At 41.6% G+C, this 23,858-nt stretch overlaps 2 protein-coding genes across 7 annotated transcripts in view; both read right to left on the bottom strand.

The window, feature by feature from the left end:
* Positions 1-23,858, bottom strand: part of PRPF38A (pre-mRNA processing factor 38A) — a 149,305-nt gene that overhangs the window by 40,001 nt on the left and 85,446 nt on the right. The gene's annotated exons all lie outside the window — the stretch shown is intronic.
* SHISAL2A (shisa like 2A) lies at positions 1,676-22,862 on the bottom strand. Of its 6 annotated transcripts, none has more exons than XR_009965676.1 (4): positions 21,502-21,910; positions 13,600-13,739; positions 7,404-7,486; positions 1,676-2,520 (listed from the first exon to the last, which is right to left on the bottom strand). XR_009965676.1 is itself a non-coding variant. In XM_062623052.1 (4 exons), the coding sequence occupies exons 1-4, from the start codon at positions 22,708-22,710 to the stop codon at positions 7,455-7,457; spliced, it is 288 nt and encodes a 95-aa protein (XP_062479036.1). In that variant the 5' UTR covers positions 22,711-22,862; the 3' UTR covers positions 7,247-7,454. The 6 variants fall into 6 exon arrangements, 3 of the variants coding, with proteins under 3 accessions (XP_062479037.1, XP_062479036.1, XP_062479035.1); XR_009965677.1 differs by lacking the exon at positions 1,676-2,520 and adding an exon at positions 3,067-3,091; XR_009965675.1 differs by lacking the exon at positions 1,676-2,520 and adding an exon at positions 6,633-7,207.

The following is a 23,858-nucleotide window of genomic DNA, read 5'->3' as shown; positions in this document are numbered from 1 at the left end:
TTCTGTATGGCTGATAGTAGCAGAACAGCCCTGAATTTGCTTCACTACGCTTATTTAAACAACTTAAAATGGTCCCAGGGCAAAACTTAGGGCTATGCCTAATAAGTACATTAAACCTTATTATGTCTATTAAGCTCAGGGAGCCACCCTTGTTGCAACTGCACATTACATTAGAAAGCAGTTACGGACAGCATACTGAATTCCCTAATCAAACCAATGTGGGAGGTACTTTTTTGTGACATTTAGAAACCCTCAATTACAAAATACTGAGCTAAATGTGCAAAAAAATGGATTTTCCTAACACAGTACCAGAAAACAAACAGGCACTGGACAAAGGCAAAGAATTGGAAGCTTATTTTGCCTTCTGGTTTTACTTTTATTCTGGTATCTTAAGATACTCAAAATGAATAAAAAGCCTAATATTTGAGGGAAAAAGAATCTTGTCATTTGAGAAATAAAGCATGTAGAAATTGCCCAATGGACAAAAATCAAAGGTATCTTCATCTGCAACATACAAAACAGGATAGTATCTTTTATTATTTCATAATACCTTTCTTTAAAATGTAAAAACTACAAAAGTTCAAGTATTTATGAAGCTGAAAATACTTAATTCTTCTTTCTCATTTGCTATGTCTTTTATTGGTGGTTTAAAATTAGGCATATGCCTCTGGAATAGGTATTTCAGGGCTGGGATCTTCAAAGGAAACCAGATGGCAAAAATCATAAATTTCTCTTCCTTCTGCTCTTTGACAGCCCCAATCAAGGCAGTTACTGGGCTGGAAGATAAGGTTTATGTTTATTGTTATAAAAAGATTTTCTTTGTGCATCAAATGTGGTTTTAATTTTCTAGAAGCCCCAGTTTAGTGAAATAGTACGTGCAAACAGTTATAGAAAGATCATATACCACATTCTCCATGTAGTTTGGAGGCACTGGTGTATTATTTCACACAAATAATGTGACTTCAGAGTATCTCAGACTGGAAGCACTAGAGGATTTCTGATGCAGAATACCAAATAGCTGTAAAGAAGCACTATCACATACAAGGGTATCACTCCCAAACAGCAGATAAGGATCTGGTCTTAAAGCAGTCAAGTATAACCAGAGACAATACTGATGTGGTAGGTATGTATTTTAAGGTTTCATCTGCAAATGGAAGGGATGATCTGCCTTAACAATAAATAGCATGGTTAAACAGTTTAGAATTCTTTTGATCACTGATCTTAAAAACCCCTCACAAGATAAAAAGAAATCCTTTATCATTAATGCTCATGAGTTCAAGGCGAAGCTTGAAAGACTTGAAAGCTCAAACAGCTAGGACAATGCCGATTATTCCCAAGACTTCTGGAGAAATAAAATGTGAAGTTAGAACCCTTTGATTACCTGAAGAAATTTCAGCATTGACAAAGTAATGCTCTAAACAGGAATACTCTTGGAAAATTTTTAACACTTGCTTCAAAATCAATATTCCAACATATTTTGATGTAGAACCTGCAAAACATTTGTGGATGTTCATTTCGACCCATCTCAGTGTTTGCTGTTTCCAATGAAAACAGCTACTGAAATCAAAAACTTCCCTACAAAAGTTCACTACTTTGCTGGAAAATTCTTCCATCAACATAATTTTAGGTTCCATGAGAATCTTTTAAGGAAACAAAGGTGAGGGAAAACAATACATTAAGAATACAACACAGCAAATGCCAGATTTTATTGAGGTACTGCGTTCACATCTGTTTGTGTACCGAACAATTACACTTGGCTAAAAGACAATCATATTCGTGATGCAGAGACAGCACATGAAGACGGCATACAGGGAAAGCTTAAAACAAAGCTTGGTCAACATGGTGTGCCAGATTCTGTTCTGCTTGACAACTGTGTTACCTCACTGGAACTGCACAGGGTAAAGACAACATTTTACATGAAAATGACTAGCAGCAGGAGCTGGTGTGTGCAAATCAAAGTTTACTACTTCTCAGTACTGAAACCATACACAAATACATATCCTGGCACAGCTTTAGATTGGCCTCTGGTTATCAACAGTGGTTGTAACAGCCAGGAAACTCCTCTGGCAGAGTGAGTCAGGATCTTGTGGCTTACAGTCACAGTCCATCCTTGCGGCTCAGGAAATCTCTTCAAGCCACTTGGCTTTGTCAACAGCTTGTTTTGGTGGGGGCCTTGCGAAGGATGCAGCTCTCTTATCTGCAAAATACCAGTCAGAGTTTAGAATTAGCCTGAACAGAGGAAGACCTTTTAACTTGCTGCACAGCAGAATTGGTAAGAAGATCCTGCAAACAAATCTAGACCAAACCACACAGTTCAATCTGTTTCACTGGCATCACTTCTTTCCAAGCATGTCATTATTTTATCATGCGAAAAATTGCACCTCTGAAGGGCATCACTACAACTATGAAACACTAAATGGCTCCTCTGTGGATGTACGTGGACGGGTAGGTCTGCTGTTGCTTCTCCTCTGTGAAAGTGAGGATTTCACCTTACATGTGAAGGCTCAAGGCACAATGGTGCTAGAACAAAACAAAAAAGAAGGCTTAGCAGATGTGTCTTTCATCTAACATTTCTATGCAGTGCTTCCTGGAATATGCATCATTAATATCTACATTATTCCACACATTTCTTCTTTTTCTTTTTATGATAGACATACTCACAATGTGTGCCTTTAATCTTGAAGGATACCAAAACATATTCCATACTACACCTGAAGGATTTCTATACAAAGAAATCACTCCACTGCTCATTAAAACAGGATTGCTTCTGAGGTGAAGCACAACAGCTGCTGGTACAGCTGTGTTTAGAAGCAGATTGCCTGGATATGCAAAAAAACAATGGACATGCACTGAAGTCTAGCCAGAAAATCTCAGCAAATTCAGCTACTGACAGAAGTTCTGAAGTGTGATCTTGGATTTCAAGGCAGATGGCAACTAGCAGCAAACAGCATCACAACCAGCAAAGAACATCACTTCCAATGCCGGTTCATCGAGAAGAATGATGCTTATCTAAGTTACCAGTAATACTTCTGTAGATCCTAGATTTTATTCTGCTTAAGGTGCTGGGGATAGTTACACATTTCTGACCAACCTAAATAAAAACACACAAGACATACATATAAACTTAGATTTGTACCCTCCCCCAGTATTGCCATCAGGTTGACAGGAGGCTCAGCATGAATCAGCAGCATGCCCTGGCAGCCAAGAGGGCAAGCCACATCCTGGGCTGTGTTAAACACAATATCACCAGCCAGGCAAGAGCTGACCATCCTTCTGTATTTAGACTCGGTGCAGCCTCACTTGAGTACTGTGTGCAGGCCTTGCCCCCCACAATTTAAGAAGGATTAAGGTAACCGAGTGAGTCCAGAGGAGGGCAACAAAGCTGGTGAAAGGGCTGGAAGGTATGTCCTGTGAGGAGTGTCTAAGGACCTTGGTCTTGTCTAGGTTGGAGAAAAGGAGGCTGAGGGGCAACCTCATAGCTCTGTACACCTTTCTGAGGAAGTGATCTATGAGGGTGCTGAGATGCTGGCACAGGTTGCCCAGAGAAGCTGTGGCTGCCCCATCCCTAGCAGTGTTCAAGGCCAGGTTGGACAGGGATTGGAACAAGCTGCTCTAGTGGAAGGTGTCCCTGCCATGGCAGGGGCTGGAACTGGATGAGCTTTAAGGTCCCTTCCAACACAAACCATTCTGTGATTTCATGATACTATGACCTCTTCTTCTTGGTATACAATAACATCATATCAGTGGGAATGGTTCAAAGCTGCACCATGGGAGGTTTAGTCTGGACATTAGGAAGTATTTCTTTACCAAGAGGGTGGTCAAGCACTGGAACAGACTTCTTAGAGAGGTGGTCGTTGCCCCAAGCCTGTGAGGGTTTAAGAGGTATTTTAACAATGCCCTTAATACTTTGCTTTAGCTTTTGGGCAGCCCTGCAGTGATCAGGCAGTTGGACTAGATGATTGCTATAGGTCCCTTCCAACTGAAATAGTCTACTCTATCTCTGCATACAGCATTTCTGCTTAAATACCATATCAGAAGGGATCTCAGACGTTCCTATTATGGCCATCACTTCTTCTCCAGACTAGGGCCAGTTCCACACACAGCCTGACATAGCATCCAAGACTCTCGCTACTCACAGCAGCTTGACACATATTTCCTTCCCAGACCTGGAAGTCTAGTGAAAGCCAGGGATTATTGATGTGGCTTATGGGATCCCTGGGGCAAATTCACAGCCCCACACAAAGGCTAAAGAGATCCTTCAGTCTAACCTGTTCAAGATAGCCTTGGAAGAAAGTCCCACAAGTTGCCCAGTGGGACAACTTGTGTGTTGTTGTGGTGGTCAGTACCACACATTGGTACTGACCAATGGGTGGTCCAGTACTACTACTGCCCTTATAGTTTGGAAGATTTTCTATTACTAAATCCAGATCTACTTCAAAGTGAAATTCAGCACAGTACTTACCCTGCCTGCCACAGACATGAAGGATACTCACTGTCCTGTCACTGAACACTGAACAACTGAACACTGTCACTCATCTTTTCTGCACTTAAGCCTGTCCTGCCATTCAAAAACCTAAATACTTTACCTCAGTTTTCTCTTTTCTCCAGTGTATCAATACCTAAAAGCATTCCTGTTAGAGACACTGCCAGCACTACCTGGAACAAATTACTACCTTACATCCTATATACAGTTCCCCTCTTTGATACAGCAGACTAAAAGACCCCAGAACATCAATATTCTGTGTATGGCATACTGTAAACCCCAAGACAGTTTCCCCCACACACACACTACTTAGTTAATCTCCCTTAGGTATACTTGAGGATTTGATTTCTCCTTTTTAAATACAGCACTTTGTTTTTATCTTCATTGTATTTCACCTTTTTGATTTCAGACCATTTCTCCAGAGCACTGAGATAACTCTGAAAGGCAGTTTTACCACCAAAGGCTTGCAACCTGTCTCAGGGTGGTGCCATCATAAATTTTATACATATGCTCTTTAGTCCTTCAGTCAAGCTCTTACTACTCAACTGGGATGGAGTACTGAGGCATCCTTCCCTCTGAAAATGTGTTTGAGAATGAGCCACAGAAAACTTGTCTTTGACTGCTTTTTCATAAGGACCTGCAGTCTTTATGAACCACTTGTTCCCACTCCTCTGACAGGCAAAATTACCTTGACAAAGAGAGAAATTAGACTGGTTTGTCATGATTTGCCTTCATGAGATCTGTGTTAGATTTTTCTTTATGCGTAACTCGATTGTTTAATAATTTGATATATTACCACTCCAAGTTAGAAGCGATGTCTCCAACTGCCTCCTTCCTCTATTTTCCCTTTTCAAAGCTAAGAGTTGCATTTGCCCTTTTGCTGGAAAAAAAGATCACGCAAACAGGCTTGAATTGTGTGCTGAGCTACATCAGCTGCAAGGGTGTAGGGGGTCCTCTTCCTCATTAAAACCCTGTGAATTTGGCAGAGGAAGTACGCATGCTAAATCAAATCTAATTGCCACATGGAGCTTTCTCACAGCAGTGAAAGGCTTACAGCCACTGGTGGACTCTCTGCCTTATCACTGCACTGTGGGGCTCTCCGTAACAGGTGAGGGCATGAAATCTTCAACAAGCAGACTACATGAAAAGCAGAGGATAGAAAACAGGTAGAGGCGTGGAATTTCTACCAACACTTTATGGGATAATCTGTTGAAGTTCAGAAAAGATCTTTGCCTCCCATTTCATTTTCACAGAAAGTTCCCAGCTGTTCCATTCTTGATCTGCAAGCAAAAAGGCTCACAGGCTAAGGGCATAGTTTTCCTGATTCTAGCGCAAAAAGTCTCAAGTATTTTGAGTCTTCATGACGATACCAGCTTCATTTTGCCAACAAAAAAATAATTGGATAATTCATCCACGAAAACAAGCTTCTCATTTTTTTGGTCCTTATGGATTATGCGCATTGAAACCCCTACAATAAAATCCTCTGCAACTGGCCTTGCAATTCGCTCCCTGCAAGCAATAGTGCAGGCTACACTTCAGGGCACTCCATAAACATTAGTCTCTATGACATGGTGGAAGACAGGCAAGCTGAAGCATGAGGAAATGAAAGGCTCATGGCCTTGAGAAAGCAATGTCACATTCAGACCTGAACTGAGGTCTCAGCTCAGCACCTAGCGCCTGCCTCAGATATTTGTGGATTTTCTCACCACAGACGGCTTTCTGACTGCAGGATCCTTTTTAGTCTTCCTGTGGCATTTTAGTTCCACAAGCAGTTTCATTTGCAACAGCAGTAAGAAAAAAATAAGTGTGGAGATGGAAGTTTCAAAACGAGTTTTTGTTACACTGAAGTATTTGCGTGAGGACAAGCAGCCCAAACCAACCTATTATACTGATAATAAAGAGTGCTTGAGAAAGACGCATTTGCACTTACATTGCACAGGGTGACTTTCTTTTTAAGGGTACAAGAGAAAAGACACGAAGCAAGGAACTCTGGCACGTTTACTTTCCTGTTCATCTAACAGCTGCTGAGCAAACAAGCCCACTTATTTTTGTTTCCCCTGTGACAGACATTGCTGATGTACAGCTATTCTCACATTCTGTGGCTGTTTAGCCATGAGCTTTCCCCCCCTACAGAAAGTAAAATGCACGTTTCATTCCATCTGAAATCTTTTGCATTATTCATAAATTCCTCTTAAGTCTGAAGTAGAAGTCACCTGTACTGGCATACATTTTAAATACTATTTTGCATGGTCTGTGCCATAGGCAGTTTGATCTTCAAACATGATTTCAGCACAAAAATCAAGTCAGTATATGAAACTTCACTTTTTGCAAGATAATACTCTTCAGTTCTTTATCAGACTTGACTCAGCACTTGTAGATAGCATCCCCAGGAATCAAGGGATGCTAACCTAAACAACCCACCAGACAGTTCACTGCTTTTACCCTTGGTCACACAGGAGCCTTTCTAGCAGTTCATCACTGAACAATTTGTTTTAAATGATAAGTTACGAGGGCTGCCTCCTTAATATGCTCTGGTACATCCAGGACAGCATCAGGAAAAGGCCAAAGGCAGCATAAGGGGAATGTAATCTCTTGTGCACACAGCCACAATGGAATATTCATGTACTAGTAAATCAGTAAGAAGAGATTTCTCTGTGGAAGGACCGTGTTCAAGTCTCTGCAGAAACTCCTGTGCAAGGTCAGCATCAGGGCAATGTATAAGGACTGTATGATATAGAATCATATATAAGGACTCAACTCATAGGCAGTTTGCTAGTGCTTTTCAGAAACCTAAAAACCCACATAAAGGTTCATGGCATTTTGAAAACTGCTTATCATATCTGCATCATCACATATAAAACAAATCAGAGGGTATACAAATACAATAGAGTAAGAGGAAAAATAAATGTTCTCACTGTACCTATTTTCATGACACCACTGGTAGAATCCATCCAGTGCCTCTGTTTCTTTTTTAACATATTGAACTCCCTCTGGTCTCACTGTCTGTAAAACAAAAGCATTTTTAATAAAACTAACAGCATTATTCTTCCTTCAGTTGTGTAGTAACATACAGATGTACCAGAGAAAACACAGTTCCTGGAATCTTCCTCTACAGTTTTTAGAGGATGGGATAAACTAGAGCTATTCTACTTTCTGTTCCTAAGCCTCTGTGAGGCTGCAATTAATAACTTGTGTTAAAAAGGAATAAACATTAAGATGAAAATTAACGTAAGGTACAGTACTGTGGTATATGAAGGACTTATAGCAGGATATCAGAGTGTCTCCTTAAAGGAAAGGCAGAAAACTTCCTGTATTCAAGAAAATAGATCAGAAATCTCAAACATTCATCCTGCTCCAAATGTGATCAGTCACTATTGCTTTCACTGCACCTTCCACCCAATGACCCCAAAGCACTGCATGGGGGGAGGCTCACAATTTATCTTGGCATGAAAGAAGTGTAACCCTTGGTTTTAGAAAGATTAAAGGGAAAAATTGCAAATAAAGCAATTTTTAATTAGGCATTTCACCTGTTGTCCAGGAAAAGTTAAATTCTGGCATCTCCCATCTTTTCAGTGTTGGACTTTGAAGCTCAGTAGTAGTTGAGTGTTGGTTTTCAGAGCACAACTTCAAAGGTTAAAATAAGTAACAGTTCATTAACCTTCTACCAGGCCACTGACAGACATCTGCTTTCCTGCTGGTGCTGCTCTCAACTCCATTAGCCCCATCCTTCTTCCACACCTTCCCAGGTGTGCCCAGGCCCTTGAAATTTCTTCTTTATCTACTGGCTCCAAAACGTCTCCTTGCTTCACCTTCTCATCTAAGTCTCCTTATGGATCTCATCAGTTTTCTCCCCATGCCTGGCTCCCCATATTTCCCATTAGCCTCAAGTCCAGCACTGTTTGACCTCATTTTCCAGTTTCCCACTGCTTGGGCAACACAGAGATTAAAGAGAAAGAAAGAGGAGAGAGAAGCATAACTAGGCAGGGTACTTCTGTCCAAGAAAGCTTGTGGGCAAGGGATTAAAAAAAGTTCCTGTAACCAAAAGTGCTAAATAGTTGAGAATTTTAGTATTTTCACATAAAAAATAAAAAGGAACCAAGCAAATTAGGCAAAGGAATTACTTCATTTTGAGGGGTTTTGAAAGCTACATTTTATTTTGTTTGAATTGAAAAAACCTGCAGTTTGGAATTTGATAGTTTGACAGTTCAAAAACTCTAAAATAATATTTAAGCCAAGATCTTAGTTGAAACCAAGTCTTTTCAGTGAGTTAGTTCAGCTGTGATCAAAAGAAACCCAAAAAGCAAAACTATAAAATTCCTAATCAGCTATAAGAGGAAGGAAGACTGGTTTTGAGCTCTGTCTACATTTCGTATCTAAACCAGCTTACAGCATCTATGGGTATCTTTGCAGCATAAAACCTGACTCGATGAGCTGCGAAAGCCTCACTGTTACAAGAAAGTTTAGGAAATGTAAAAGCTAATGAGTCCAATTTAAACATTTCCAGATCTAATCTTTCCTAGCGATAGAACTTCGAGCTAATGCTACCCTTCCACTAAATTTGAATTCCCAGCTCCAAAATAGGAAAGTTCCTTATTTCCTAAAGGACAAGAAATAATCTTGGGGGGGGGGGGGGGGGGGGGGGGGGGTGTGTGCTTGGATTTATTTTCTTCTAAAAGTTGAGCTCATTTGGCTGATTTTCCCCATATACAAGTACCTGCAGCAGATGGCTAGCAAAGAAAAAGGTGGCCTAACTAGGGAAAATTTAAGGCCAGCTGCAATAAGACCACATAGAGGAAATTACTGATAAGCCTAGAAAGCAAAGCTATCGATGCATAATCCAAAACACAAACACGGTGTCACTGAATTCAGACAGCAGCTCTGGTTTCAGAACCGACAGTCAGATAACTACAGAGCTAAGCAGGAGAATGTGAGAGTTCAGTGCTTTTTCAGCAAAATATCTGAATGTTTTGTATATTTGAAGAGTGTCCCGCCAGGAATCATAATTAAGGAGAGAAATAGGGACAGGAAGGTCATCTGGCTATTTTTTGAGCTGAGTTTTTCCTTATGAAATGAAACCATGAACTTTTGCATACTATGATGTCATTGCTGTGTAAGAACACAGAATTAATCTCTTCTATTAAAGAAGATTTTTCCCCAGCACTTATGAGTAATTTAAAAGGCCACAGTTCTCTTCACACTCCAACCCAAAGGTCCCTGCTGTCTGACTCCGAATGCATTAGAGAGGTCTTCTTGTGTTAAGCTTTAAAGGAAAATGTTAGTTACCATCACAAAATCTAATTTGCTATTCTCACTTCGCAGTGGTATAGGACACCTCGCCCCAAAGGTCCTCCTGGACTAATTCTGGCTGAAACACAGGGACAACTCAGAAAATGCATTTACAAACTGTTTGGGTCACCAAGGAGGGAAGTCTCTATCTGCCTTTTTACCTCTGGCAGCAAAACCCATTCTAAGGGGCCAGCAGAGGTGACCACTCCTCTCCCATCAGCTGCGTGGTCCAGAGAAGCACATGTGCATCTTTTCCCAGAGCTGAGCAGCAGATATGCCTCTAGATTCTTCCTTTTCTGCTTGCTTATCTCTCCTCTCCTGCCAATTATGCCAACTTGATGCAGTCCTCATCTCCCCTAGATGCTCTAGCATCGTTCACTCAGCCTTAACAAAACACTTGCAATCTTGCAACTCCCTAGTTCCCTACCTTTTAAAGCGGATAAACCTTTTGCATAAAGAGAAGCTTTTTGATTAGGAGGACAAAGTGGATGACCAAATTCCCTTTTGCCTTGGGAAAATCCATAAAGTTTGCATTCTCAGGGCTTGGATTTCTTTGGGGCTTTTGTTTACCAAGAAACACTTTTATAGGTCTCTAGCCTTCAAATGGGAGAAACAATGAAAAAATCCTTTCTCTCAGAAAGAGCTCACTGAGCAACTTTTATGACTAAAAAGCGAGTTCACTAAGAAAAAGTATGCTCCAATGATTTGAATACTCCCCTTGGTCTCAAAAAGCATGGCTCAATTCTCTGTACCACAAAATTTCAGTGTCAAGCTAGTCTTGACATATCATAAGCAAAAGGACAAAGGGCTTCTGGTTAGTGATGCCTTTTGAAAATTCCACTGGACATTAATGTCTGAACTGACACACAAAGCATTAAAAATATGACACTTCCCTGCAGTTATGTCTCTGTTGAGATGGGGCTAACAGCTTCTCCCTACTTCAGAAAGGTAGCTGTGAGGATAGAGTTAAAACTGAAGTACTTTGACACTTTAGAAAGGCAGACCATTATAACTCACAAGCCAAACCCTAGGTGAACCTCACACCCTAAAGCAGAGTGCAAACAATAAATAAACAATGTATAAAAGGGCTGAGATGTGGCCTATAAAGGAGAGGATTTTGTTTCAATACATAAAGTATGTTGCTGCTTTTTATTGAGAAATAGTAGATCTGTTAAGAAACTAGACTGTAAAGTCCTTGAGATATGGGATCTTCTCATTTGCCTGGACAGTCTTGCACATAAGGGATCAACTCTACACTATGCTACTAGAAATAGAAATGAGTAGAACTATTAACATTAAGTAGTCTACACCAGTGACTGAGCTCATTTTTCCTGAAATTCAAGTCAGATTAAAATGCTAATATTTACTAGGGCTAACAACATGCTTAGCTAACTCAGAAACCCCATATATAATATCTGTGTTGATGCCACCGAAGACCATTTGTTCAAGACTAAATAGAGGCAAATAATAGGCAATGTACTTTTTGAACTCAGAAGCTTTAACAAAGGCTGCACATCCACTCTATCGGTAGATTCATGATCAATCTTGAAGTCACTTCTGTAAAAAAGTCAGCAATTCTACTTCTATATTTAGGAGATCTTGGATGAGCCCACGGAACAATGACCAACTTTGACTATTGCATGAAGGAGGAAAGGCATACAATAATCAATTTTATGTTTAATGAAATACAAAGCTCCAACTGAGCTGATGTATTATCAGTGAAATTGAATATAATAAAAAATATTGCTTTTATGAATGAGTGCTCTCTGAATGCTCCAAGGGGACAGATGATGCACAACACCTGATGTGTGATGCAGCTTTTGTCTGAACAGCAGATTATGTTAGCCCAGAAAAAGCAGGGCTGAGCAGAGTTCACAGTTAAAATATATGGTCCTCAGGCCTAACATTTTCTGCAGCTTCTGAAAACTCTTTCAGTTTAATTCATTTTTATTGCCTATATATGATTATGCTCAAATCTCAGAAGAACTGAAAGAAGAAAAAAAAAGGCTGCTTTTATTGTTCCCCAGGCCTGAAAGCAGCTAACCAGTCATCCTGTAAGACACTCAGCCCTTGCATGACTACCATGCTAAAGAAAACCCAGTATGATGAAGGGAAGCACTCTGGCTTGTCAGTGAAATCCTTTAACATTTTCAAGATTTCTCAACCCTGGCAAAGTGACTGGCTTTCAATTTCTGGCAACCCACCTCATCAACAGCTAAAGCTACCAGAATTTAGATGTAAAATAACTGTCATTCAGAGCAGCCAAAGAAGCAGAATAATAAAAGTGAAAGAACACGGGATGAGAGCAAAGTCAAAACAGTGTTTAAATACAAAGCAATGCAGGCTGACTAAAGCTCAAAACAACACAGGTTTTGGAAAAAGCAAAGATCTCTCAGCTTCCTGGAGTCATAACACCTGGAATCATGAGAGACAGGATGCCTACACAAATGCTGGGTCATCAGTGGGGAAGCTTGGGATGTTGTTCACCTCATGGGAGGAAGAAAGGAATAATCTCTAATGCCCTAGCAGGATGTGGCTCTGCAGCAGGGTTCGAGTCTGTAGAGAAGGACGAAATCACTTGGCTGCAGCGGTGCACGAGCACCTGCCTCCTTCCAGCTCCTTATACACCAAACATGTCTGGCATAAAAATACAAAGCATGAGAAAAACAGCACTACTGTCCTGGCAATGGATCAACAGCCGATGCCATAACAGGAAAACCTGAGAGAAGAAGTTAAACAGCAACATGTTCAAAAGCATATAACCATCTTGTAAAATGTCACTAGGCATTTTGCTCACCCCACCCAAAAGTTTATTTAGGTTGCTCTAGGTAGCAGGTCTGATTTCTACTCTCTCCAGGATGGTGTGAAGTTTTCAATTTGCAGATTAGTAGCAGTTTGCTGAATGTGTGACTTCCACTTCAGCAGCTTGCTTAGCTTATACAGCTCCAAAGGAAGGCATTGCATTTCCTGATGGTCCTGCAAAACACTTTTAGACTGAAGCCTGCATTCTTTGGAGAACAAGACACAGGAAGTTTGGTATGAAGTGGACTGTGTTAACTAGAACTGGGGAGAGGACCTGCTGCTGTATAATAGGCTATAATTACAGTAACTCATTGGTCATTATTCCCCTTTTTCAACTTCCAAGGCCTAATTAAGTACAACATTCTCTTTACTTCCTACAGCTTTAGTGGATGTGGGAACCCACTTTTAAACATTCAGGAAGTCCAAGACAAAGGGTGAAGCTTTTTGCCATCAAAACTTGCAGTCAGATTCCACAAAGGCAGTGAAATATAGCAGCAGCACAGGTTTTCCCACATCAGTGCAGGCTACATGCACTGCTCCTGCTGGTGTCTGCCAATGTAGTTTGGGCACAAAGGTATGGATTACTGGGACTGAAGCAAAGAGTCTTAGATTTGGACTGGATCCTATGTCAGAAAGAAAAAAGAATGATCTCTCCCTGTCACAAGAAAATACACTTAAAATCTCTTTTGAGATTCTTATTCCTAGAATGAAATCACTACTGTATGTTTATGTACTCCTGACAGCAACTAACTTATTAGACCTTGTTCTAATAAAGGGACTTATTTGTTGCACCCTTACTTAGTATTGCAAAGCTTTACTCTTCCCACTACTAAATAAATACACTGACCTTGTGTTGATGTTTTTTATTTGCATTTGGTATACATTGCATTCAGAAGGTAAAACAGCAGGATAGCTTGTCTACATCTTGAGGTCCCCAAGAGAAATACACACTGCTGGATTCCGTTTAAACACAGAATAAGGTTTTATCTCTGCAGCAAATCATGTATGTCAATAACAACTGGTCTTACCTGCCATCTGTAAGCTTAAACCAGTATCCAGTTTGCTGCGTGGCTTCGTGCTGATAAACAAATAACAGAGAACACACACAGTGATGATAAAAGCAAAGAGGACCACTGCTGCTATCGACAGGCCCACAAGTGCTCCAACACTGAGAAGAGAGGAAAAACAAACAAATTAAGTGCACAAACAGCCTGGGATACCCTTTAAAACAGTGGTCAGGATCATATCTGGAGGTTCCTTGTACTCAGGCAGGGGAGTGACTATGTATTTTACTATACTCAGAAGTTCAGAGCGCAATACTTAAGTTGCATAAATTGGAATTATTTCATTGCCCTTGGAAGGATCAATGCCATTACACAGCAGTTGGACATCTGGCCCTTGGTGACATTTCCTCTTATCACCAAGGCTGATTTAAACTGTGTTTATGCCAGAAATAACTTCAAAACAGAGTGAAAATGCAGTGTATATTCCCAGATAAGCATGGTATTATATCACATGCACACACAAAGAGGGATTGTTCAGTTCTGTATATTTTAAGTGTGAAAGGTCATTTTTATTGCCAGAAGAGCCTGTTAGAGCACTTTAAGCAAAGTGCATGTTTGTCAGACTACTGTGATCACTGTTGTGCCTGTCAGGGTGCAGTACTGTGATCACTGTTGTGCCTTCATGATAGGCATGCAATAAGCCACCAAACAAGACTGGAGAAGTTCTTCCATGATCCTTGTCAGGGTAAAAAGAAGACTAAAGATTAATTAATTTACACAGGACCTTAATTATTCAGGAGGCCAAACATATATCTGTATATGTAGATTTTATGAAGATACTACTTCTGCAGGATAGAAGCTACTTTATAATTTTCCATAAACATTCAGTGAGATGGTATCTCTTTAGTAGTTTCCCTATTTCCAACCCTTCTTTTCCTACTATAAAATTTTCATAATGAAATAAGGAACTGACTGCAATATAGCGTAGCTATCATTTGCCAACCTCTCCTGGGCCATTTGACACCTACAGTGTTCCAGTCCTCTATTCCACAGCCTATGCCAAAGACGCTGATTTCTGGTGAAATTAAACAGCAGTCTTTTGGTCACAGATGAAGAAGAATCCAAGGACTGAAAATCCTTATATTACGATTCTGGTATATTTACAGTTTTGACAGATATAAAAAGGACAGAAGAGAGATGAATGTCTTAAATTCTACAAACTCCATCCTCTAGTGATAAAAATGCCTTTATATAGAATCACTATCGGGGAGAAGTCAATTCTACTATGGCCTTATAGGGATATGAGAAGAACTGTGCCCTGGAATGTTTTCATGAATTTTACATTCAAGCTACTGCAAAGCTTCTCTCCAAGCTCCCGTAACACCAGTAGACAGACATGTCTACAGGAGAAACTCTTAAGATGAGCAGATATCAGGATGACTTTAAGATACAAATCTCATCAGTTACTGGTCCGATCCATTAATGAAGTTTGTGCAACATTTAGCTCCTTGCATAACTAAAATGATTTGTTATGAGCAAAATGACTGGTTCTTGAAACAATAACTTTACCCTTACACAGATCTTCCATGTATTTATCATCTGCATGAACTAGAGTGTTCTTATATGTTTGTGCATATATGCATATATTAAGCAAGTTTTTCCTCATTTTTTTTTTCTCAAACAAAACTTACAGGCAAGCAGTATTCTGCTCAATATGGAATTGAATATAAGCTTGCAGTCAGAGATGTCATCTAGGTTCTGGACTTACTCATGCATTTTCACTTCGAACACCTTGACCCAAATAGACAAAACGTAAGGAATACACTACAGGAGGCTGAGGTGAGCAGCCACTGAACCAAGAATCATCTCCATAGCTGAATCTATTTGAGGAAGTAATAGAAACCCAAAGGCTCTTCAGAAACAGGTACTTGTGCTTTTTTTGTCATGTCTGTACTAGCTCTATTTTAAGATTCCATTTAAATAACAGTCTGCAGTTCAGGACAAAAGAAGTTGCCCACCATTATCCAAACATTAAGCAGAGTCAGCTGTTCTAAAGCTGAATAGTTTAAGTACATATTAATGATTATATGTTTTTGTTTGGGCATCTCCTCCATGCAGTTGTAGAATACAATACAGTTCTGCACTGTATAGCACACACATCTTCCGTATTACTACAGAGCTTGTGTAAGATGCTTTGTGAGTTACAAATGCCAAAGGTAAGAAAAGCAGTTCCTGAAGAACTCGACATTATTTCCTAGTACAGCTCAAGGACTTATAATCGGTTATATGCCACTAAGTATTTGTCATGCTCCGGCAGCAATGTGAAAAGATCACCCAAAACATGGAGATCAGCATCACAAAAACAAATACACCCCAGATTCCACTTCCTAAATCAATTGGAAATTAAGATTCAGTTTGTACTTACTGTTTTAAACATCACATTTCAACACCAGATTGTTGTCAACATGCTGAGGCCCTCAACCTCTTAAAATATATTAGCAAGTCCTTTAAGGTTGATTTGGGGTTAAAGTTCGGAGGTGGAGGGCTGTTGCTTAATTTAGAGACATTTAGTATGCCTTCCACAGCTCTGAATACTCAAGTTTCTCAGTCAGAACATAACCTTTTCTTTTCAAAAAAAAGGTTAAAACTGGTATCAGAAGCAAAATACCAAAATAAGTATGTTCTTTGATCATTTTAATGACCACTTTCCTCTGAAAATAAAGACAGCACTTCAGCATGTCCTCTAGATTCTACAGCAGTTACTATGGTGCTGCATATCCATCTAGGAATGTCCCTGCTGAAAATGTTTTATCATCTTCCCATCTTTACCTTAAACACTAGGTGTTTAAAGGCCACTCAGCATTCACAGGCTTCAGGGTGTGGCATTAAACAAGCAAACTAAAAAGTTACTTTTGCCCCCAGCTGTGGTCTCATTAACAAAAACTGGCATTAACAAGCTTCTCATCCACCACCAAAATGGTGATCTAACATAAAAACAGCAAGGGCGGGCCGGGGTAACCCTGGCAGTATTTACACAGCTTTCCAAACATGAGTGATGCTTGATAGAAGATACACAGACTGAACAGAACCCCCCCAGTTAATCTTCTACAATAGTCATACCACACACTTCACTGATGTTCCTACTGCACCGAGTGCCCCAACAACACACACACACTGGCAGCACTGCCACACATCTCTGCACAGCGAAAGGCTTTACTGAGCAGAGAGATTCCACTTCATCAGCAGACTCCCTAGGCTGCTGTCTAGAGAGATGCTGGTCATTGACATTTCTGTCAGTGGATGCTCAGCATCACACACCTACAGTTACTTTTAGTCCATAAATTAGTCTATTCACGCCAACAACAGCTAAGAAAAATTTAATATCACTAAGCAGATGCAGTATGTCCACTGATACATTGGAAGGATGCTCATAAGTCACCTGGATCCACATGAATCAGATGTTCCTAATGCCACTGTTGCAACGACATGTTGTACATGGTATTTGCAAAGCAAACAGATAAATATTCCCAGGAGACTGGAGGAATGTGCATACAGGAACAAAAGACTTGCTATTTGGGAGAGATAAAACAGACTTCTGGAGATCTGCACAGCAAAGCTAGGCTACAGCATCGAGTCACCATGGTTCTATGAGTATTCATTAGTAAAGCACTTTGAATAAAATCTGCACTCGGTCTGCTGGAGTTTTAACAGAGTACGTAATATGACATGAAACTTATAAAAAGTACAGATTTGAAACAGATACTATAACTGTATTTGATACTGAAAGAAGCCATGAAATTTGCAAACTAAAACTTAACAGTGACAAAATGATTCTAAAATATTTCATACTAATGAGAAACAAAAAAGGTGCTGACTGAACCTAACTGCATCACAGAGCAGTACAAATACCGCATGTCCAGCATTCCTCCCCCTCCACTCAGCTCTGGAGTATAAATACATGTCATGATAACTGCATGTGCACGCTCAGCACATGGCTCTGTTCAGTGTTCTGCTCACTAGGGTTTTACAGCACCTGTGTTTTGTGGTTTCAAAAGCTACACAACCTTCTGATTGAGCTTGATGATATTAAAGGTCTTTTCCAACCTAGCTGATTCTATGAGTCTATGAATTCTGTACACCCCTGACTTTTCCTAATGTTCCCTTCCCTGTTCCATGGGCTTTTGACTGCTATAAGAGAGAGAAAAAATAATCTTCACTCTTCTTTGCTGATATCAGCTTTACAAGAAATGCGGGAAAGGAATCTTGGCAAAAACCAAAACAAACCCAAAACCTACACTGTTTAAGTATCAACAAAAAAGGCATGAGAAATTAATAGATCACAGACAATAAATTCAGAGGATAATACGAAAGGTGTCAGAGTTGCTCAAAGGTCATTTATGATTGTCCAGCGGCTCCTAATACAGCAGGTATTAAGATGCACTTGTCAAATACTGCAGTTTTTGCAGGAGTGGAAGGGGAAAGATGATTCCGTTTTGCTAAGAAATAGTGCAGTATACAGCTCTGAACATAGTACAGGCAGCAGTGATTTGGTGACAAAAAAAATAGCATAGGCAACTATTGCTTCAGGTTGCCTAGGCTGCTGGTTATTGCATGAACTGCTTCCGTCAGAGCTGGCTGCTAAGTGGTCTGGCAACACATCTCCCACAGCAGGAAAAACACAAGAGAAATAGGCAACAGTTTCCTCAAATCCTGCATGGTGTGTCACCAAACAGAAATAATCCCTGAGATGCCACCAACCACTTCGTGGTTCATTCGCTGCTTTCAAATCAGTGGCAAGTCAAGCAAAGACAGATTTAGAATGAGAAACTTAAAGTTCTGGAGTAAAGCAAATCTTGCAACCCCATCAGAGCTTCCAGCTCCTTTCCCTTCTTCAGTACATTCAATCTCCAGACTTACCTTGGTTGGTTTGGCTAACTCTTGAATAGTTTTAAGTCTTAAGGGTTTCAAGTCTTAAAAGCATGTCCTCAAAGGCTATAAGAAGCACCTGAAGTACTACTTTAATATATTGTTGTTACAGTGGGTTTTTTATGTTTTCCTTAAACTCCTAAGGGAACTATCATGTACAAATGTATCCAGTTTCCAAAGTGCTGCAATACCATAGGGTTTCCAGTGTGTTAGCAACTAAACTTTGTGATTTGTTACTGGAAAACCCTTCTGTAATTTTGCTTAGATGTGTAAATTGTATTTATTCATCTCTTCACAGTTATGGCAGAAGTTAAGCACAACCAAAACCCTATCAATTGCAGTTTCCTCAGATCCTTTCAGTAGCTTAAGGCCATCACAGAGAGAAAAAAAAAATACAAATCCTTAAGTCTTCAAATTTATGGCCTAGGTATAGGCCAAGTAGTCACACTTCTCAGACCCCAGAAAATCTTTGTAAAGGAAGATCCTTCAGAGATGCTTCACTAAAGCCTCTCATAGGATTCAGTTCTTTGAGGTACCTTCTGAAAAGATGAAGCTTTAACAGTCTTCACTGCAACATCTCATCCAGATGCAAGAGTAAAACTAACTTAATCTTTCAGTAGTTCTGCCATTTTGGGAAGGCTTCCTGTGACCAAAATAGCCCAAGACCGTGCAAAAAGATCATGTAACATTAAAACAGTATGGATACTGTTTAATGAGAAAAGTGTAAAAAAGGACTCTCAGGGATATCTTCTCACATCAGAGAAGCTGAGTAATTCTGTGCCAGTCACAGCTGTGGATGGCTTGGGAGATTTCCCACATTCAGCTGACTACTTTAACCAGGCTTTAAATAACTATACATTAAATAGTAGATAAGACTAATCAAATGAAAGCAAGCCTACAGTACTCAACAGCATTTACCCAAGAGCCCTGAAGGAATTCACATGTGAAAGTGAAAAACTGCTGCCCAAGGCAACCCATCATTACAGCAAGGACACTGTCAGAGGACTGGTAGCTTGGGAGCATAACTCAAACCTAAAACAGGGTTCTAGAGGGGAACCCAGGAACTACAGACTAGTAAATCTGATTTCCACCCTTGGCAAGACAGAAAGGTCTGTAAAAAAAAGGAATAATACCATTAAGCCAAGAGATAAACACAGCATCAGGGCTGTTACAACAGGGCACTGAGCACATCTGGGTTGTATCTGACCCTGACTTTTACCTCCAAGCTATGATTCCCAGGTCTGTCTCAGAATCACCCCACCTGTATACAAGAAACCAGTCCTTTGACAATGAAGCCACTACCCCCATCCATCTTATTACCACACTCTGCTCTCAGGAAGCTGCTGGCACTCACTGCTTCCTGGCAAAATCTTTCATTATAGAGTCAGTATTACTACAAGTGGAAAATGCTGCCTTGATAACCTGCTGGAGTCCACGACGTGTCGACAAGCAGATGGATAAAGGAACCCAGCAGACAGATTTTTTCAAAAAGCCTTTGGAAAATCCCCACACTGAAAGTGGGTCTAAAAAGATTGAACTGATGCAGGATTAGGAAAAGGTTTTGTTACAGATTCAAGACTGCTTTAAAGTATGAAGCACACAGCTGAATTGTCTTGAACATAAAGAAAAGCTTTCAGAGATCAGTTCTGAGACTTTCTTCAGTGTCTTCATCAATGACCTGGAGAACAATGAAACCTGAGTTTCTGATGATCCTAAGCCCCTGCAAGCAATCAAATGCTACAAGACTTACAGAAAACTGAGTGAGCAGGCAAAAGTGATGCAGATGAACTTCAGTGTACATAATGTAATGTACAACCAAACATAAACCAAGCCTACAGGACAGTGAACTTGGATCTAGCCATTCTGAACTCAGCAAAAGTTTGAGAGACATCAGTGATAGCTCACTGAAATCACACTCAATGTGCACCAGCAGGCAAAGACATGAAAGCGCTGGCCACCAACAAAAAGGATTTTGAGAGCAGGATTAAAGGCAGCATTTTGCCCCTGTAGCAAAACCTTGCTACACCCACCCCTTTAGTAGGCAGCTCCAGATTGTCCATCTGAGAGCAGCACTGTGGAGCTCAAAACGGATGAGAGGCAACTAAAATTATCAGTGCGACATAGCATCTGCCTTAATGGTAACTCCAAAGGATTAAGATTGTTCAATTTGGAGGGATGAACGCTCCAAACTGATACCCCAAACAAAATTTTGAACGTTGTGCAGAAACAGAACATGCAATTGCTGTTCATGAAATCTCACAATACAAATGCTAGAAGGTACTCCAGAAAAATAGTAGGAAACAGTAAAAAACAGAGTAAAGGATGTATCTTCAAAAAGCAGGTAGTGAGTGCTGCCACCAGACCTGCAGAAGTAGGCAGCAGAAGCAAGTCCAGAAAGGGGTTAGACAAAATCATTAGATAAGTCCATAAAGAGACAGCGGAATCATTATGCAGAAGTGTACAAACACCCTGACATGTGGACGCTGAAGAGCCTGAGAGGAATGGGGCACAGAGAGCAGTCAGGCTGGGTGTGTGCAGCTCTGCCACTGCTGGAGATGAACTGGGATACATAGATGGACCCAGAAGAGCACAAGTCTGATTATCTGCCACTTTCCAAGATGAAAGTTATGTAGTGCTTGACCTTAAACACACAGAAAAGTAGCTGAAGTCATCGGGAACTTTATTCACACAGCATCTTACACGCTCAGGCCCCGAGCCAGCAGCTCACCTCACACCGAAAAGTCGGAGGGATGCTCTGTACACGGGCACTGAGCGCTTCCTTACCAAAACCACACGTTCTTTCCGTCAGAAACCACCCTGCCACAAGCAGAACTCTTTCTCGGCAGCAGCTGCAGCTCCGCCGCTACTCTCAGCGGGACAAAGGCTACAAGTCTCTCAGAAACAAACCCTCAGGCAAGCTCGGGCGACCTCAGGTCTCCCACCCCCCGGGGCCGTCGAGCCTCCACACCACCCGCCATGAGGGACCGGGCAGCACCCTACCTGAGCCACCACATGTAGCTGTGCTCGTAGGGGAAGAAGCTGTGCGGGTCATCGCAGCAGTACTTGACGTCCTGGAAGCCGCAGCAGTACACAGCGCTGGCGTCGCCGCCCGTCCGCGGGCAGCTGAACCCGCTCACCAGCACCTTGTCGGCGTTGAGGTAGCTGCTGCACTCGGCGCTCATGGTGCAGCGCTCACCCGCCGGGCTGCCCGGCTCCTCGGCTCCTCCGGCACCCGGGCGGGAGGTGGGGCGGCGAGCGGGCGGAGCTCGGGCGGGCAGGGGGCTGCGCTGGCGGCGGGCGGGAGCCACCGCCCCCCCTCTCCCGTGAGGGGTCGCCGCAAGGCGGGAGCCGCCCGCGTCCTGAGGTGAGGAAGGGCGCGGAGCCCTTCACGCCCTTCGGGGACGGAGGGAGAGGGGCTGAGGTCCCCTCGGGGACTCACCTCAAAGGCAGCGCGCAGCGTCTCTCCCTCGGGCTTGGTTTCCCCTCAGCGATCGGTCCCACGTTGAGGAGATAATTTAGGTGTCTGCCCTTAGCCATTAGCCTCGGTGGGGCCTCAGGACAGCCAAAGCAAGAAGGGAGTTAAGAGAGATCACACCTTGGCTTTATGAGAGGTAAAACCACCACGTAACAGTCAGTGTTTCTGAGAGACCGGTATCCTACACTTAAGAGAGCATTTCCTTTTAGCAACTTTCAGTTTTAAAAGTGGGCCCTGGACAGTCATTCTGTGAATTATATGGAAGGTCCTCTCCTGAGGGAAAGGTGGGTAGACCTTAGCTCAAGATAATGCATACCTCTGTATGCAACTCAGAAAAAAGGATAATAAAAAGCTTCCAGGAGAGCAATGGGTAGACACAACCCCCTCCAAGGACCTGGCCCTCCTCTCCAGGTTACAACAGAGCCCAGCTCAAGTGCTTTGCCACACAGTGACCTGCCTCAAGGAAACGCTCAGGTTTTAGAGATAAAGGGAAGCTGTGCAGTATCAGCAGAGCTTGACTTGAACTCATAAGGCCACATTAATTCAACCAACGCTTCACTTTTAATTTCAGGTCTTGCCTTGAGATGAACTCCAGACAAGTGGGAATTTCATGTCATTGAGCTAACTGCCAGGCAGCAGCAAGAGCCAGGAACAATGGCACCTTAGGGAGAGGCAGTGTCCTCACCAACCAGGGTGCAGGATCTGAACACTTCTAGGCTGGTGACAGGCACCATCAACAGTCCCAGCTAAGGTGAGCTACCATATAAAGTCCAGGGTCCATCTAGGGAGACAGGACAGGAGGCAAGTTACCTACAGCATAGGTCTAAAGCATATCCAGGAGGACCAGCAAGCAATCCAGGCCAGCAGGAAACAGCAGTGAACATAAGACTACCTCAGGTATACCTTAGAGAAGGTCAGGCTCTCCTGGCAGGAGCTTAAATGTGGCTCCTGGACCAATGAGCAGAGGTTGTGGGTATGATGGGGACCCAGGTGATGCTGGTCAGGGGCTGATAGTGGTCACTTAGAGCCCTGACACAGATATCTTCCAGCATGACATGTAGTCCCCCTATGTTATGGTGTTTGACTGTACTTGCTAAAAGTGTAAATATTCTTCAGTTGCTTGGTTGATTTTATTCTGTGAAATCAACCTTGACTTAGCACCAATTGAAGTCAGAAATTCAGTCAGGGTCTATCTGCTGCGTTACAGATTTGCCTTCCTAATATTTAGATGCATATATGAATAGTCAGGGAAGAGTCAAATTACTCAACTGCTGGGTGCCTTAAGCTTGAGCAGTTTGAGAATTTTACCTTAGGGACCTCAAAACCAGGCTCAGTGCTTGAAGTTGCACTGTACAAAGTGAGAGGATGAATGACAGTGATGTGGCTGGAGCAGAGTCAAGTAAAGAAGACCAGGAGGAATCAATGAGTATTGGACATGAACAAGGAAAAAGGCTAGATTGCTATCAGATCTTTTGACAGTTGTAATTGCATCACTTGTGTTTTTCAGACGAAATCAGATTTAATCAGATCAATTATTTTATGGTAAAGTTGAGGATTAACTTATTTAGAATATATGTTAGGAAAATACTCTATTAGAAAGCACCCTTTTAACCTCGGTTATGTCAGTAGTGTCACTACGTGTTAGGATTTAATAATGACTTTTGTGATACTTGAGGTCCTTTTTAAAGATCAAGCTCCTGGTCATTTGATTCAGAGTGAGTTTTGTTTCAATACAGTAGCTTTGCCTTTCAAAGACATGGGGACTGTGTTTCTGTGGTTGAGAAAAGAGTCTCTAGTGAGGGAAGGATGGGTGAACCTCAGCTCAAAAGCCATCAGTTTGTTGGCCAGATAGTGTTTAAGCACCAGTCAGCTAACTGCAGGA

The sequence above is a fragment of the Pezoporus occidentalis genome, unplaced genomic scaffold, assembly GCF_034315485.1.
Source record: "Pezoporus occidentalis ecotype Australia unplaced genomic scaffold, CSIRO_AGI_Poc_V1 ctg25, whole genome shotgun sequence".
Lineage (NCBI taxonomy): Eukaryota > Metazoa > Chordata > Aves > Psittaciformes > Psittacidae > Pezoporus > Pezoporus occidentalis.
Note: the sequence above shows the minus strand (reverse complement) of the source record. Positions and strands in the feature narration are given on the sequence as shown.

Bases quoted from the DNA above. Each gene is read 5' to 3' on its own strand.
- SHISAL2A (XM_062623051.1), bottom strand. From the start codon at position 21,683: ATGAGCGCCGAGTGCAGCAGCTACCTCAACGCCGACAAGGTGCTGGTG. The intron at 13,740-21,501 runs GTAGGGTGCTGC...CTCTCTTCTCAG, and splicing joins AGCTACATGTGGTGGCTCAG to TGTTGGAGCACTTGTGGGCC. The intron at 7,487-13,599 runs GTAAGACCAGTT...TTTGTTTTACAG, and splicing joins TTTAAGCTTACAGATGGCAG to ACAGTGAGACCAGAGGGAGT.